Genomic DNA, 17,360 nt, shown 5'->3' on the forward strand with positions numbered 1-17,360 from the left:
TGAGGTCAATATTGCTTTATAACAAAACGGAACTCCTATTGATTTACTGAAGTTTCACCCTTCTCAGGTTAATTTAGAATTAATTTAATTTCGTAATTTGTATGAAGGCAATACTTATAGACAAATGTAAGTCTTGCAAACTTCGAAATATTTATCATTAAAATATGCATGTTTATTTTGTACATTTCTTCTCTCTAACAGGAATCTTCGAGAGCTTCGCAGAATTTGTAACTTTTCTAAAGTATTGAAAGGTAAATAAGAGAAACACAATGGTGTTTCTAGTATTCAAAAGACACTAATTAAATTTCATCTGTAGATAAGACCAAAACACGAATGACCGAAATCTGTTATCCAAGCACTGTTGTATTAATAATTACAACATCTAACAAACATCCGTTTAATATATTTAACATTCATAATACTTTTTAAGTAACTGTCATACCAGCAATTAACATATTAAATATTTTCGTATCGTACGAATTAATATAAAAAATATATTAAACATCTTGGCTTCATATGGCTAAATGTCATCTATTTATACTTTTCAAAAAGTCTCATAAATAAAACTAAGCCTGGTCAGGATTATTCGTATTCATCTTGAAATTTTATGAAAATTTACAAATCGAGTTACAAAGTCAGTCACGATGTATTACTATTATTGCAGAACACTTCAAAAATATTTAACTGCCATAAACAATAGTAATGTCAACAATAATGTAAAGCAAAGCAAAGAATAAAACCGCAAGACTGTAACATTGGGGAGGAGGAAAAGTTTAGTCCATGATTTCAATAAATATGATTTTATGATGCACCGTTAATTAATTAGTTTTGAGAAGCCATTGTTTGGCTTTTTTACTCATACATTTATGAGTCCAAAAATTGTATTGCAGGAATAAGTAAACATTCGTGGCAAACAAAGTAATTATAATCACGCATTCTTCTCTCATCCCACTATCTTTCAAATTCAGAAATTTTGAAATTACTCGAAATCTTAATCAAAAAAATAAAGTAATGAGAAGGATGGTGCAGGAAATATTTCTCGAGAGATTTCAGGGCGAGAAGACATAAGAAGTTTGCAGGAAAATAAATCAATAAAATAATAATGGTGGTATTACGTACAAACAAATCTGTTTCATCAGTCAAGCAAATATATCACAGTTAAATGTTTTGTTGTCACATTGCTAACTTTTAGAATTGACTTTCCCTTGGAAAATTTGAATGAACCATAAAAATGGTCTGAATATGCATTTTCATTCATTTTGTCTCCTATGCCAGGTCAAAGGTATACGGTAGGTCAAAATTTGATTCAAAAAAAGAAATGAGAAATGATTAAGGCATCATAAATAGATATATTAAGTGAAATTAGTAAAAAACTACCGTCAAATTGTTCAAACTTTCAAGTAAGATTGAAAAAAAAAATAATAAAAAAAAAAGTTAATAATTAATTAAACTGGAATTTGTTGCATGCATTCGAATCATTTCAGTGGAAAAGAAAAATTAAAGAATTGTGAATATAAATACCTAACAACATTTTACAAAAATATACAGCAAATTATGTTTACAAATGAAATCGCAAATATTTGGATCAATCATAAGTGACCAGTTGTTGAAATGAGGCACTACTACTAAATTATAATCTTTCTTCTCGTTTCCACATCATTCAATCTTTTTCTTTTAAGCTCCTTTTACAAATTTGGCAATGAATTGGGATTATTCGAACTGGAAAGCAATAAATTTATGAAAATAAATAAATTCTTCATGCTAAATGATCAGCTAATTCCTCTTTAAGGTTGAATCCCTCTCCTCCCTAATGATCCAATAACTTAGCACAAACTTAATAAAAAAAAACGTCATCTTAGAATTTTTATTACTTACTCAATTATTATGCAAAAACAATAATCTAATGCAAAGTAACGAAAAAATTCCTATAATTATCAGAATTATAGAGAGATATTGATGTTTTAATAATAATTAGCAACAAATAACATGAGATATTCTGCTTATTGTTACAATATTCACTGCATTTGCAACCCTCTCTAGTCTTTATAATGATAATTATTCAGATTAATTTTATGACAATGAGATGATCGAAGATTTGTAAATTCAAAAAAAGTAAATTAATACCTTACCTGTACAGTGTTTGCTGATATGGATAATCGTTAAGCGAATTGCTTGGTTGTGTGGCATACATATTATTGTACATACTATAATTATCGATAAGGCTTCCAATACGGAAGGCACTTGGTGTTAGAGTAGGTAAAGCTGTTTGTGACAAATCTGGCACTGCGGTCATTGCGCCATTCGAGTACAGTCCAAAGGATGGATATTGGCTGGCATAAGGACTCATCTAGAAGAGATCCATTGTTGAATATTAATGGTACAATTTACAGCAATTGAAGATAGAGAAAGCATGAATTGAAGAGAATGACATGAGCAAGAAGTAAATTAATGAACTATAATGATAAATCGGGAAGATGCGATACCATAGCATACAGTGATAATAACTGTGATAACAATAACAGATAGATATTGTTGATGAATAGTAAATAAAAGTGTAATTTCTGTGTCACTAAATTAGTCAAATCTTTAGTCAATTTGAATTTTCAGTCATAATCAGAAAAAAAGAATATCAGATTAACTTTGTCTTCAGACTAACTTAGCACTTCCGCTATTTGTGTTTGCTTTTGCTTTACTCTCGAAATTAGAATTAAATTAAAATCAAATTAGATTTAAAATTAAAACTTACCGGCACGGTTCCCACTGCTGAAATGACGCTTGTCGGTTGGCTGCTTACGGTAGATGCTGTCAACGATGTGGTGGCAGATAACTGTACAGATTGCATTGCTTGTTGCTGAGTCCTGATTAGCTGAGGATTTGCACCACTAGCAACTGATCGATCGGTGCTGGTACTTGTTTCAGCCTAAAGTTTATAAACAAAAATTTGAAGATAATTTTTGGATTGCTATTAAAACTGATTTCAATAAATGCTTCATTAATTATGACTAAATTTAAAATTTCTTCTATTTCATTCAGTTTGAAAAAAAAAAGACTTCAATAAGTGTTTTTCTCCTTCAAAAAATTTATAATTTTTATAAATTTCGACTTTTTTTAAAAAAAATACAACAAATCAGTGTTAACATAAAAGCATTTCATAAACAATTCAATAGAAGTAAAGTAAAAATTGAGTAAACCAGAATGATTTATAAAGTAAATGTAAAATTGAAGAGTTGCGGAAGAAAGAAGAGAAGATTTTACCTCACTCGGTGGTGAGCATGCCGTATCGGGTTGTTGCGCTTTTTGCGAACCACTTGAAACCTTCATTTCAGCTGTATTACTGATCCCTTTATTATCCATTACATCCTCATCATGCTCTTCCTTAATTTGACTCGTTCTTGCGCCATGTCCATTCTATAAACATAGGCGCTACAAGTCTGCCAATATCTATTTATTCCTTACGAATTTGCATAATTAAGATAGATCTTATTGTTCACTAAAATATAATTTCGAATTAATTTACCTTAATTTTCTTATTTTTTGGTTTACCATCATTTATTTTGAATCGTTTCTGCCTCCTCAAGTAGCACCCATTTTCAAACATATTACCACAGTCTTCGTGAAGAGTCCAGAAACTACCTTTTCCGGGTTTATCCGGTGTCCTATACAAAAGTCAATAATTGATTTGTTATTTAAGATTGTTTATGTTGAAGGCTTCATCAACAAGCATAACCATGGTAGTAATAACGAAATACCTGGGTACTTTGACGAAACAATCATTAAAGCTAAGTGAATGTCTGATCGAATTTTGCCACCTGAAATATGTCATCGTATTATATTGCTCTTCGCGATAAAATATTGTGAATGAATAAATGAAAAGTAAACGGATGGGAAGGAAATTTTGTGGATTATCAAAATATATAACATTGTCATTATCATATTAATGACACTGATAGCAGTAGATAGCCAGTCTATTCAGTAGACAGCAATTTTTGATAAGCACTGACCCGGCTGACCTTTGCTGGTTCTGTCGATAGTAGGCGTAATTATCCATAATGAACTGATAGATTTCTGAAAGTGTTAGCATACGAGATTCTGATCGTTGAATTGCCATTGTTATCAGTGAAATATATGAAAATGGCGGCTTCGCATTGCCTATTTTACCATTATAAGTACGCATCTGAGCCTGAAGAAATAAATATTAAAAAATTGAAATGAAACGTTTGTTATAAATGTCTTATAATCATGAATCTTTAGAAGTAAATCATACATAGTCACCTGCCTGTGTCAGCCAATTCCGTAGTCATTTTTGCGCCTCATACTATGACTGTTTGATATTCAAATTTTACGGAGCACTTACAAGTTCCTGTTGTGTTTGTTCGTTGAAGGTAACGCGGGAGGTGCGACAATTCGAGGAAATTTGTGTAAGTGATGAGGATGGACCAGCAACGGCAGAAGTTGAACTTGCGGCAGTTGTCGCAGAAGTGGATGCATTATTGGTGATAGTTGAAGATGCTCGATTAGCGGTTGAAGCCAAGGGTGATATTCCGCTTGCTACTCCAAAACTATTGTAAGCTGCAACTGATTGATTTTCAAATGAAGCTGAATAGCTATTCATCCTTGAGTATTAATTAGTATATATAAATCTGAGCTTTTAAACAAAATGAAAAACGATATGCTCAAGCTTTAACAACTAAAGTTATTTTCCTAAATTCGGAATGAAGAAAAATCGGAACTCATTTGTTTAAGAACTCGAATTTATATTTATCACTAAACTATCAGGAATACTTCAAACCATCTAGTAATGAAGATATGCGATTTGCATTCTATCAAGAGATCAGCTGATAATATAAAAGGAATAAATAATACAAAAAACAGAAACAAGTAATATTTACTTTGATTAACGGGGCTCATATAATTTGAGGTATAATAAGTTGGTAATGTTCCACTGGCTAAATTATTGCTAGTTGGATAAGGATACTGATTATAGGCGGATAAAGCGGTTGAATAAGTTGGCATTACCGAAGCATATTCTTGCGCTGTCATACCCTGTAACTATATTTGCATAATCACTGATAACAAAATGATTGATGACTGAGTTCTTCTAATCTTATCTAATCTTTCCATTCTTTATCTTTCTTCTCTTGCAATCTTTAACTAGTATTTGTGGCTCTAAAAATATTAAAAATCGTTTTATGGTCGAATATAATATTATGATCACAATTGTGATAATGGTTATATAATAGATAAGGAGATGATATTAGAAATTAAAATCATAGCTAAATGTAATTCCCAAATCCATAATCATGATGCTTGATAATAAAAACAGTTCAATACTCAGTTCATCAGTTTTCGATATTGAAAGTTAAAAAAGAGGTTGCTGTTTAATTTTTGATTGTAATGAAGATTATGATTATGATTACTGTTATCATTATGATTATGATTATGATTATGAGTTATAGTTATAGGAATAATTAAAGTGTGTTTCGTTGTATCATTTTTCAAGGAAAAGAATGGATATAATCGAAACATTTCAACGAAGGACGAAATGATGATTTGCGGTTGGTGGAATGCTCCACCCCACACCCAACCCATTATTTGTGTGAAGTTTGTGTCACACAAGGACGACTACGGTATCTCAGCATCAATATTGAATTTCATTCTTTCTCAAGTCGATCAATTATGTCCGCAATGTCCCTTCCTCTTCTGCACTTGATGATCACAACTGGATTTCCTTTTTCAATAAGCTATGGGAAAGTTTTTTCTATAAAAAGAATCTAGCAAGCTTGAAAAATATTCCATTTAATGGCGCTTAGACTTAATAAATTTATAGCTTATTTTCAATTTAGACGATTTAAGCAGTAAATTAAATTTTATAGAAGTTCAAAGAGACAAAGTACATTTAATTGCTTATTTAGAATATGGAAATATTATTACTTCGATAAAAATTGGAAAAAAAAAATAAAAATATTCTGGAAATATTAAAAAAACATCTACATATTATTGAACTAAAGCATATATAAGTATTGATCTGTTGACCTAACGAGTACTGTTGACCTTTTTCAAATGTACTCCAAAATAAATAGTTTGCAGAAGTTGCAAAAGTAAACAGATGAGGATATCCCCAAAATTTATAATAGGCAAATTTGAGTGAGTAATGAAGAGTATGTACATAAAGGATGACGTTTGCTACCATATTAGGAAGAAAGGAAGAATGTAAATGTGTTCTAGTTGCTCAGTTGACATCAGTATTTGTAGACTCAAATTTTTCGATTAGTTTTGATTAATCTGGAAATGCACTAGAATAAGAATCAGGGAATCCCCGTTTGGTTCTATCACATGTCGTGTATATCATCAATACTAATATTTGCTGTGTGTAAATATAAATAAGAATGGGTTGACGGGGTTAGCGGAAAGGTTTTATTGGTTAATCAAACAATTAAGTCAAACAAAAGTACGAGAGAGAAAATGTTTCTGAGACTCATTCTTGATGAGTTCATTTCCGAAGACAAACCAATAAAAACATTAAAAATAGTAGTGGTAAAATTCAGAATTCAAAATATCTATAAGTGAGTGATGTTTCGCTAAAAAAAAAGATACGAAATCTATGAATAACACAATCAAAAGCATACAATTTTGTTATATTTAAAAGAGAAAAAAACTTTGAAATTTTTTATTTCATATATTAATTTCAAGTTTTTTCATGATAATTTGCGATTTCTTATAGAAACATTGTTTATTTCATGTAAATCTACATAAACTTTTTTCTTTTTTGCAAATATCTGTTGTAATTTGAACTTAAAAATAAAATAATTGAAAACCTGTGTTAAAGTAGATGCTTGTGCTTGATAAAGTGCTGCAGAGTCAAATGATGATGCAGAAACTGCTGAAGCGGATGCAAGACCGGTAGCATTACTAAGCATTGTATTCATATTAGCTGAACTGCTAACCGATGAGGTACTAGCCGTAGAAAGACCAAATACGTTTGCCGACTCCAGTTTTGCCACTTATTCACCGTTTTAAATTTCTACAAAGTTTTGTTACTAACATTATTAAGTTATATGAAATGCTCTAAAAAAATAATGTATCAAATTAAAAAAGAAAAAGGAGAGAGAAAAAAAAAAAAAAAAACGAAATTTCATGAACTTTTTTATGCTGTAAAATTGTAAAATTATCATCAGCTAAATAAATGATCATAACAAATTTTATGGTAAGAATAAAAATCAAAAATCAAAAAGTCTGTATAAAAGCCTTATCGTATCGTTCCGATAACAGAATTCAATGTCATAAATACATCTTTCTACTTTGCATCTCTTCAATAATGGGCATATAAATTTATGATGCATTTCTATTGTGAATACTACTTTTCTCACCTCCCTTTACTATTACTGTCAACTTTAATAAAATGAAAAAAGGAATAAGAAGAACAGGGAGAGAGATAGATGGAGAGAGAAAAGTAAAATGGGAGAGTAGGAGCTGAACGAAAGGATTATATTGCGGAAAAAAAAAAGGCATCATTTTAATACCGTATCTATGACATTCTTATTCGATCCACCTTGTTGAAATGATTATTTCATTGCGATTTTTCTTTTTGTTAGTATGGTAATCAGAGAGAAGCATTTAAAAGGTAAAAAAGAAAAATGGCTTTTTTTTTGATTTCTTAAACTCAATCTTTTTTAACTTGGCTAAACTTACTTATCGTAGATGTTGTTATTTAATTAATGAGACACGGACTGCTATTAAATATTAAGCGTATTCGAAAATTAATCTATAAATTTGATGATCAAAATTAAGTGATCTAAACTTATTATTATCAAAATGAGGCAAGAAAAGTTCAGGTGGACGTAAAGCTTTTTTAATCTATACTATCTGTTAGGTGTTAATGATTATGATAAGCTCTTTTATGATGATATTAAAGAAGCATAAAACTTATGCAATACTGATTTCCTGATTTTCTTTCAATTAATAATTGGAACGCAACACGAATCAATATTTAGTTACTTAAAATGAAATGATGCACGGTTAATACGTCAAAAGCAAATACGGAAAGACAAGGTGAAATGTCAATATTATCATTTCATCAGTTTCTGGTGTTGAATTGGTAAACAGAACATAGCAAATTGAAACCACTATCAAATATTTACCTTTTTTATGAATACTTTATTGCTAAAATGGCGGATACTTTATAGATGACTGGAAAACAGCTGGCAATTACTAAAACTATTTGAAAAGAATTTGAACACCTGAAGTAGACCAGAAAAGATACATTTAATACTTGTCTGATTCCAATCAAAGAACAAAAAAGATGAAAAGAGTGTTAGTAATAAAAATGGCCAAAGATTTGACATTAAATTGAGGATACATAAATTTGAGAAGTTTTATGTGCAAATATTGGAAGCTTTTAGACATCATTTACTGATAATACTGATTAAAGAAGCTTGAAATGACAAATTAAATGAGAATGAAATGAAATGAAAGCAAATATGACATTATAAAAGGTTGAAAGTTGATAAATCTATATGACCTGTCGATGAAGCGGAAGATGAGGAAATGGTTGACAACCGATCTCAGATAAAAGCTTTGTTGTGCAGACTGTACTGTCATCTCTAAAGGGTCTCCTGTACCGCCTACCTTAGTCTTCCTATTTGTACAGCTAATAAAGCTAGTCGGAAAGAATGGTACAGACGGACACATATAGAGAGCATATAAATGATACGTACAGGTATCGGAAGCTTGCAGACACTCTTCCAAGGTAATATCGACAGAATGAGAAAATGGTGACAGTGGTGACAGCATTGACAGCAGTGAGGAATGGCGAAGTCTATCTAACTAGTTACACATTCTGTCTTGGTCAAGATTACAGAAAAGAAACTTTCTCGTCATTCTCGAGTGACTCATTGAAATCTCTGCAATTGAATGATTTGAAAAACTTACTTACAAGTACTGCCACTACCCACACTTACACACACATGCATACACACATACACACCTGTGCATACATTCTCATATATCTAAAAGCAAAAATACGGTAACCACAATTTTTAAGTGGAATTGAGAGAATCAGTTTCTATTATATTTATGAATCTATGAGTCCTCTTATCATTTGAAATAGTTTGTCTTTATCAGTAGTGTATAAAACTACGCAGGTAGATTTGCTGAGTAACCTGAATGTATAATCATGCGAATAGATAGAGAGATAAAATGAAAAATAATGTACTGAAAAAAAAAAAAAAAAAAACAAAATTATAGGTCCAAAAAATTTCATTACTTCTTGTTTCCATTTTTTTTTAACAAAAAGATGGAGCTAGAAGAAATAAACTTGAAAATTAATCTTTTCTTATCTTGATGATGCATGGAATGATCTACCAATACTGATTGAATTATAATAGTTTTCCACGTTGTTAAGTAAAATTCTATTGGACTTTTACACATAGTTTTGTGAACAGATGAAAAAAGTTATTTGTCAACGAATGAATCAAAATAAATTGTTTTAGAAACTAAATTGTGACATAGAACTATCCATCAGATCTCGATGCAATCATAAGATTCATAATGAGTACTCTTTTTAATTTTATATTCATTTCCAGCTTTCACTACATAAATATATAAACAAATGATTTGTTATACAAATAAGATATCACATTGTCATAATCAAATCAAATATTTGTTCTCTGATAGAGTGATATTAGCATGTGGCCTGAACTACATCGATTTTTTTTTCCAATATTCCAGGAAATAGCAGTAAAGAAATGAAATTCAAAGAATTTAAATGAATCTATTTTACACAAAGTATACATTTTATAAGAATGGAAGTTAATTTTGAGAGATATGAAAGGTATTTCTCAGAAAGGGAAATAAAATTTATGGATCCAATGATAAATTAAATGCAAAAATTTTATACCTAAAGTGTGCAATGAATATTATAAGTACAAATATTCACTTAATAATCGTGACTCAAGCAAAATGCACTAATTAATTAACTCATTGTGACAAACGGTTATAATGGATCAACGATCTGCCAATTCTGGATCTACCAATAAGAAATCATTTCTTGGTACAATTATATACTTGCATAAAATTTGCACTATTAAACTCTCTTCATAACAAATTGCGCTAAATAAAACTGAATAATTTTCCCATTTTGCTGTCTTGAAAACTATCTGTTTTGTATTCTAGAACTTTTTCATCCCTAAAATTCAGAACCATTTTAAAGTCAAAAAAAACTCGAAATTTATTCTCACTACAAATATAATAAGAGCAAAGGATAGAATTTCAAGAGAATTAAAAAATCACAAATTTAAATCTAGAAAAGTTACAAAAATTAAAAATTAGAGAATGTTGCTATAATAGAATAATTTAAATATGAGAATGGCATGATGAAACTTCTCGTCTAAAGATAGTTTCCTTTCACTCAAAACAAACGTTCAAAATAATTTTTGATGTCAAAATAGCTTATAGCAGCTGCTTAAATAAGTAACCCTGAAATTTACTATGTAAATAAGGAAAGTTCACATGACGCTATCACTGAGATCAAATGATTGGATGGATGAATGAATAAAAGGCGGTAGAGGTACAAATTGATGGATAGACGGATCGAATGAATCGGATGGATGGATGGATAGATCGGATAGATCGGATAGACCGGAAGGATCGGATGGATCGGATGGTATCGACAATGAAAACTATTGCCATCACTAAAGCGCTTTTGAAGCAGTTGAACAAACATTGAAAACGTTGACAGTCATTAGCTAGTTTAGCTTTTCTCTCCCTCTCTCCTTTTCTGTCCCTCTCTCTCTCTCTCTCTCTCTCTCCCACCAATGCTAATAAGAAAGGAGTAGGAATGAAGCCAATGTTGTTGAAGCATTCCAATGAACTTCATATTATCGCGCAAAAATTTCTATCATTAATTTATTAATTAAAGGTAGAGAGTAAAATGTCAAAAAGTATAATTGATTGCTTAATTAATCTTCAGGTAAATGATTTTATATTAACCCTAGTGATATGTCATATATGCTTCAGGTCATTATTTTTCATTGAGTTAATTTTAACTAAGAAAAATTTTACAAGAAAATAAAAGTTGATCAAATAAATAACAAATGTCGAGTAAGATAGCAAATAAGTAAGTAAGTAAGTAAGTAAGTAATTGTCATGCGACACATGTCATTGATAGGATGGTATGATGAATGGAAGAATGAAGGGAGGAGCAATTGACAAATGTAGAAGGGGTGGATGGTACCGCCCAAATACGATATCATTAAATTCACCTCGAATGAGCATTTTCATACGATTTGATGGTTTCAAAAAAAAAAAGAAAACCGATTAGACTTAAATTTAATAATGAAAATTGATGAAATAACACAAAATTCTTTGCATTTGTTGAGGATATATATACTTTTAATTTTTAGTATTAAATTAAGTTAATATAAATTTAAGAAGAAATTTGTTTTTTTTTTTTTTTTTTCAATATTTCTGTTGCATTTTGTGAAATATTTTACCTATAAATAATTGTCCACAAATATATTTCACTCTATTTTTATGCATTCTTCTTGGCTTTATTTTTTTTTTGTTTGGCAGTATTTCTTAAATTTCTTGGTAAAAAGATTTGAAAAATTCCCTTGGAAAATAAAAATGTAATATTTTTCAATATTTCTACTTTCCTTCTTCATAGTGAAATAGTTTACATATAAATAATTGTCCACAAATATATTTCATAGTGAAATATTTTACCTATAAATAATTTTTTTTTTTAAACGTTAAGTAAGTAAAACAATTAAACGTTAAGTAAGTGTTTTATAAACTTATTCCTTCAATATATAATATCTCGAGATTATTGGTTTACAATAATGTGGAAATAACTTCATAACTATACAAATGTATAATATCTAACTTTCATTTTTCTGTTTTTAAATCTGAGCTTATGAAAATACATAATACATACATCAATGAACCTTCACTTTTCCATTTTGCATTTTAGATTTAATAATCGATCAATTGGTATAGTATCAATTAAACGTAATGTATTGCTGTATTGTAATAATTATCAGATCTGCAAAGCTTGCTAAATTTAAATTAGAAAGTTAAATACAGTTTTTATGAGAAGTGGAATGAAGTTTCGAAACTGTTTTTAAAACTTTTTTTTGGTCTTTAGTTAATCACAACGTTATCCAACAATGTTACATGCATGTTATCACATTTTATAATCATTAAATTTACATGAAAACGGTAAAGGAAAATTAAGAATTCTGTTGTCCAAGTGCGAACAAAATTAAATGTTACTTAGCTCAACAAATAGGCTTTCAATTAAGGTAGGTTTATGAATTGAAAGGAATAATATAACTATATTTAAAGCAGCTGCAATTAGTCATATCCCTTTCTTACTGCACAAAAGACACATAAACAAAAATGTGTTAAAAGGATGACTAATTATGATATTCAAGTTAATTAGAAGATCTGATAACTATGGTGGTACATTGTTTTGAAATCGTGAAAAAGCCTTTATAGTTAGCAATAATTTCAGAATTTGAAGTAACATTGGGTACTTAAGAAATGCAATTTCACAAAGTTAAAGAGTTAAGAAAGCTATACTTGTTATTATTATTCATTTCATCAATTTTGTTTTCAAAATATCCTGAAATTGAAGTCGAAAATAAGCACTGACTCGTTTTCATCTTCAAAACATTTCACTTTTGTGTGATGAACGGAATACTGTAACTCAGTAAGCTGACTTGATCAATCGTTAAAAATATGACTGATAAACAAACTCATAGTTAATTGGAGGAAATACTTTAACTTCAAGATTTGTGGAAAAACAATTTGTAGAGGGTCTACTTAAGGTGGCAAAGAGTTCTTATTGCTGTTTGCCGGATGAGATAGTACCGAAGCATCAGGGCATCGTGAGAATATAAGTAATTGAAGTAGGTAGATAGATGTACTGCTGTGTTCACCGGGGTCATCCAATAGCTCTTAAAGAGTATAAACTTTACATTTTATAGTAGTACTTGCAGAGAAATTCTATTCACTTTTATTTTCTTCTGCAAGAGTTAGCTATTTTAATGTTGTACATTTGAAATTTTTGTATGTTTCTCACGAAATTCCAACAAATGATACTAAATAAATTGATTGTTAAGTTTGGTCAGTTGAAGTCCAAGGAAATATGTATCACAGGGAATTTAAACTAAAAAGGTAGGATTTGAAATAAATGAGTAGTCCGATCATTCTGTATGCAGGAGACAAATAAAGTTCAATGCGGTAAAACTTCTGGACAATGTTAAATGTCTAGCAATTCTATTCTCCAAGAATATTCTCACTGTTTCTCTTTCTTCAAAAATCAATTTTCAACAAATTGTGAAGGAATGTTTACATTATGGTAACAGTAAAATGCAGGGGCGCTTATTCTTTACTTTTCTTCCGACAGGTGTCCTTCAAAGATGTCGTATCAATTTCCGAAAGAATACTTTGATATCAAAATCACAAGTTAAGGGTTATTTACATCAGTTGAAATTTGAGTAAAATGTAAAAATATTCTGAAACAATATTTTTAGTTGAAAAAACAATTTTAGAAAATTTCCTAGATATCTTTCTTACTTTTCATACTTTCAACGTTCTTCAAAATTTTCTACATTTTTCAAATCAAAAACCACTTTTTTTTTTTTTGTTTGCCCAATCTAATAAATAAATTTCAGTAAGGACAAATCACAATGAACGTTTATAGCTAAAGCGGATTTAATTAGTGAATTAAAGTACTCTTAACGTATCACATTAAGGACTAAATGAAGACCTTACCAATATTCCACTCTTAGTAAAATATTTAAAGCTTTAAACAGGGATTTTAGATATAAACTAAACTAACCAGATTCTCAAAATATTTATAATAAGATATACTTCAATGTGCTAATAAAATGGTTGGAGACAGTTTCGTTAAATTCTGAAATGATTTTCAGTTGCTTACAGAGATAATTCATTTCTTATTTAATATAAATAAGTACTTGTAATGATGAGTGAATAAAATGTTAAAATGTGTACAGCACAAAGAGTCAAGCATAATGATTATAATTATAATAGTTGGTATTACATGCAATTAATCTCTTCTCCTGTCAAATTACTTCACTTTATTTGTATAAGTAATTCTTTACTTAACAGTTTCGTCTTTTCTCCTTTTTTTTTTTGCTCTCTCTCTCATTCTTCTAACTATTTTTCATTAAGTAATTTCCGTTTCTACTGTAATTTACTTTCATCTCATCATCATTATTACTCATTCTCATTATATGTAATGCATAAATGACCAATTTAAGGGAAGAATTATTTGACAAGAGAAATAATTCCTGCAAATTCTAAAATGTTAAGTTGGAGTCAAAATGTAAATTAGAAATTAATTTTTGACATTCTAATTATTTATCATTTTGTAATTTTAGAAGAAATACACACTGAAAATGACAAAGAAAATCATTTCGTTTAATTTCATGACCTAAACTAGCTGATTAAACATCTTTTAATTTTCTCTAAGTAAGAAACTTTTAATAATCAATGTAAATAGTTATAGTTTATATGGTTAGCAAACTTATAGTGCTTTACTAATTAAATAACTAATATATGAAGTGATGGATAGAGAAATATGAGTTCACAATAAATACAGAACAGAACCTTTTTTCATTTATGCAATTCTTCAGGTGCTCATTTCTGATGAGGTCAAAGGCCATCGTTAGTTTAGGACTGCATTAGTTCTGGTGATATTTTCGGTACGAGCTTAATGTTTTATAGAGTTACAACTTCATCTGGTAAGATATTGTTATGACTGAGTAAATTTTAAAATTTGAAATTGAAAAAAAATTGATTCTGCAAAAATAATTAATTAACCAATTATTAGCTATGTATAGCTATGGTTGATATTTTTCTCATCAAATATAGGATATTTAATTGGAAGATGGAAGATAGTGGGAAAATTAGAGAGGAATATAACAAAATATGATTGTACGACGAATGATTACTGAAAGATGTCATCCACAGTTTGTGTCACAGTATTCATTCGTGGTGCTAATCAGTAGACCTACTTCCCATTACTATTGGTTACTAAATTTTGGGTGACCGATATTGCAAGTTTTTAAAGAAAATCAAAATTGGCCCAACTGGAATGAGTACTTTTGTTAAGTGGCCAAGAACTAAATTTACTTAAATAACGTAAGACGAATTCCATCCATCTACACGGCAATGCAACATTTTATGATAGTTAATTGTTAATTAATAACTCTTATCATTTGGTGTTTTCTTATTGTTAGAATGTTTTAATAAGCAAAATTGTAAAAAAAATTACTCCTAGCTTTCTTATTCATCAAATTATATAGTGTTCTAGTTGTTACTTAGTACTTACTATACACATTGATATTTCGTTTACAGTGATTTTATCCATTTTATTTATCACAATTCAAACTAAAATATCATCAAACTTTCGATCGTAAAAATTTTTTAATTACAAACGAATTAATAAGAAAATCGTAAAGAAAAAGGTGGCGAAAATGATTTGACTGCTACAAGCTTTTGATATGGAAAATTCACAAGTGAAAAGAGCAGACTGTGTCACTCATTTCAACTGATAATGTCATCATCCCATACTGATAAGCAGCTGGTCACCAGAAACCAAGATGGGTTCATCGTGACATTTCAACAAACATTAAATGACATTTCTAATATGCTTAGGTTTTGTCAATACAATCATTTCATCACAAATTATCATCATTATCACCGGTAGACAACCATTCACCGAATGATATGGTCGGGTGTGTGGTCAGTAGTTACCTCTCCGATAACCTTTCAAAAATTACATAATGTTTCGAAGGCAGAAATTAATTAGAGAATGTAAAAAACTCTGTCAAATGGAAGGAAAGAACGTTTTCATTGTCGCACTGTTGGCAATAAAGCAATGATAACGTCTGACTCCTTATCATATCACTGAATCGATGAATCGTTATGCTGCAATAAATGCTTATGCACGACCATAATACTTCCTTTATACATAAATGTTGATGATAACAGTTCGGCGTCAGTAACAGTGACCAATTGAGACACTTTCTGATTTTGTTGGAGCGCTCATTTAATTAACTTTTAAAACTATTTAAGAACTAATAATATGCACAATAATTTTACAAAAATTTGTTCTAATTTTAATAATGATTACATGATTGTTTTACAAATGTCAAATATTATTTGCTCTCACCAAAAGATGTAGTAATTATGCCAATTAGTAATGATATACCATTTCTAAAATGATAATAAAGTATTACTGTTTAAGATACACAATAATTATTACTGCTTACCAGTTATTCATAACTATCTCTATTGATCTTTCACTCTGTAATTAAAAGATTTAGTTGAATAACTAGCAACCAGGTGTATTACAAAAGGAGAAAAAAACGATCCGTTGGAAAGTTGAAAGGAAAAAAGTAAACAAAACGGAAAGTACCACTAGCACATGCTTGATAATACAGGTAATTAACCGTAGAGATAATCAATTCATCAGTGTCTTATGCAAATATTACTTACTGCATTATTGCTACCATTACTAATGTTAACTTTTATTGATGTACTGTAGTTAAGGTAACAATAAGAAGTACGAATATGATTAAAACATCAGTTTCTACTACCGTTTCTCAAATATTTTTTATTGAAAACAGTGAAATCGATTAAATTGTGTCGGTTTAATAAACTGTCCGCAGCATAAAATTTTTTCTTCATTTTTTATCCGAAGTTTTTTGAAACTCTAATAACATTCGTCGGGTAGTATTGCTAATCTATCCGTTCGTCACTTTGTCACGAAATATTGTTATATTTATTCGATCAAAGCAATTTAACATACTAACTGTTTTCCATGGATACATAAGTTAGCCTAAAAATTATGGCTTAAACAATTGATATCAGTGTTATATGATGAATTTGATAAGATGATATGATGTTTAGTTCGTTAAAGTAAATATATTTGAATAAACAGACGATAATTTAGTTAATAAAAAAGTGAAGAAATGCAAAAGTATCATGATAGAAAGATTTAGAATCCTTACAGTTAATAATTCATTTGTCAACAACCCTCTCAAAAAAAACCGTTCAAATGCTGTAGAAATGATTCAACGATTCATTTCAAGATGTGCAATGATAATAACAAATTTCCGGATCTATCTTACAATAAGCATCAAAACTGATAAGCATCAGAACTGGGAAGATTATTTCAACAGTGTAAATTTCATTTTTTGAATATTTCATTTTTATCATAATTTTAACAAACACATAAAAAATCTCTCTCTCTCTCTCTCCCTTTTCTCTTCTTATCCTTATGAAAGTTTCATTAAAGCCTAACGAAACAACTTACCTTCTTCTAAAAA

General features: G+C 29.5%; 1 protein-coding gene across 2 annotated transcripts; it reads right to left on the reverse strand.

The window, feature by feature from the left end:
• Positions 1-1,685: 1,685 nt before the first annotated feature.
• Bma-pha-4 lies at positions 1,686-6,926 on the reverse strand (the record flags this gene model as incomplete). Of its 2 annotated transcripts, none has more annotated exons than XM_001898317.2 (10): positions 1,686-1,719; positions 2,130-2,347; positions 2,747-2,920; positions 3,256-3,408; positions 3,518-3,656; positions 3,750-3,809; positions 4,011-4,180; positions 4,355-4,569; positions 4,890-5,043; positions 6,816-6,926. In XM_001898317.2, 10 exons carry the CDS (start codon positions 6,924-6,926, stop codon positions 1,686-1,688), a joined length of 1,428 nt encoding a protein of 475 aa, XP_001898352.2. The 2 variants fall into 2 exon arrangements, with proteins under 2 accessions (XP_001898352.2, XP_042938141.1); XM_043082207.1 differs by having other exon boundaries at positions 4,002-4,180.
• Between the last annotated feature and the right edge of the window lie 10,434 nt (positions 6,927-17,360).

The sequence above is a fragment of the Brugia malayi genome (genome assembly GCF_000002995.4).
Source record: "Brugia malayi strain FR3 genome assembly, contig: Bm_v4_Chr4_scaffold_001, whole genome shotgun sequence".
Classification (NCBI taxonomy): Eukaryota; Metazoa; Nematoda; class Chromadorea; order Rhabditida; family Onchocercidae; genus Brugia; species Brugia malayi.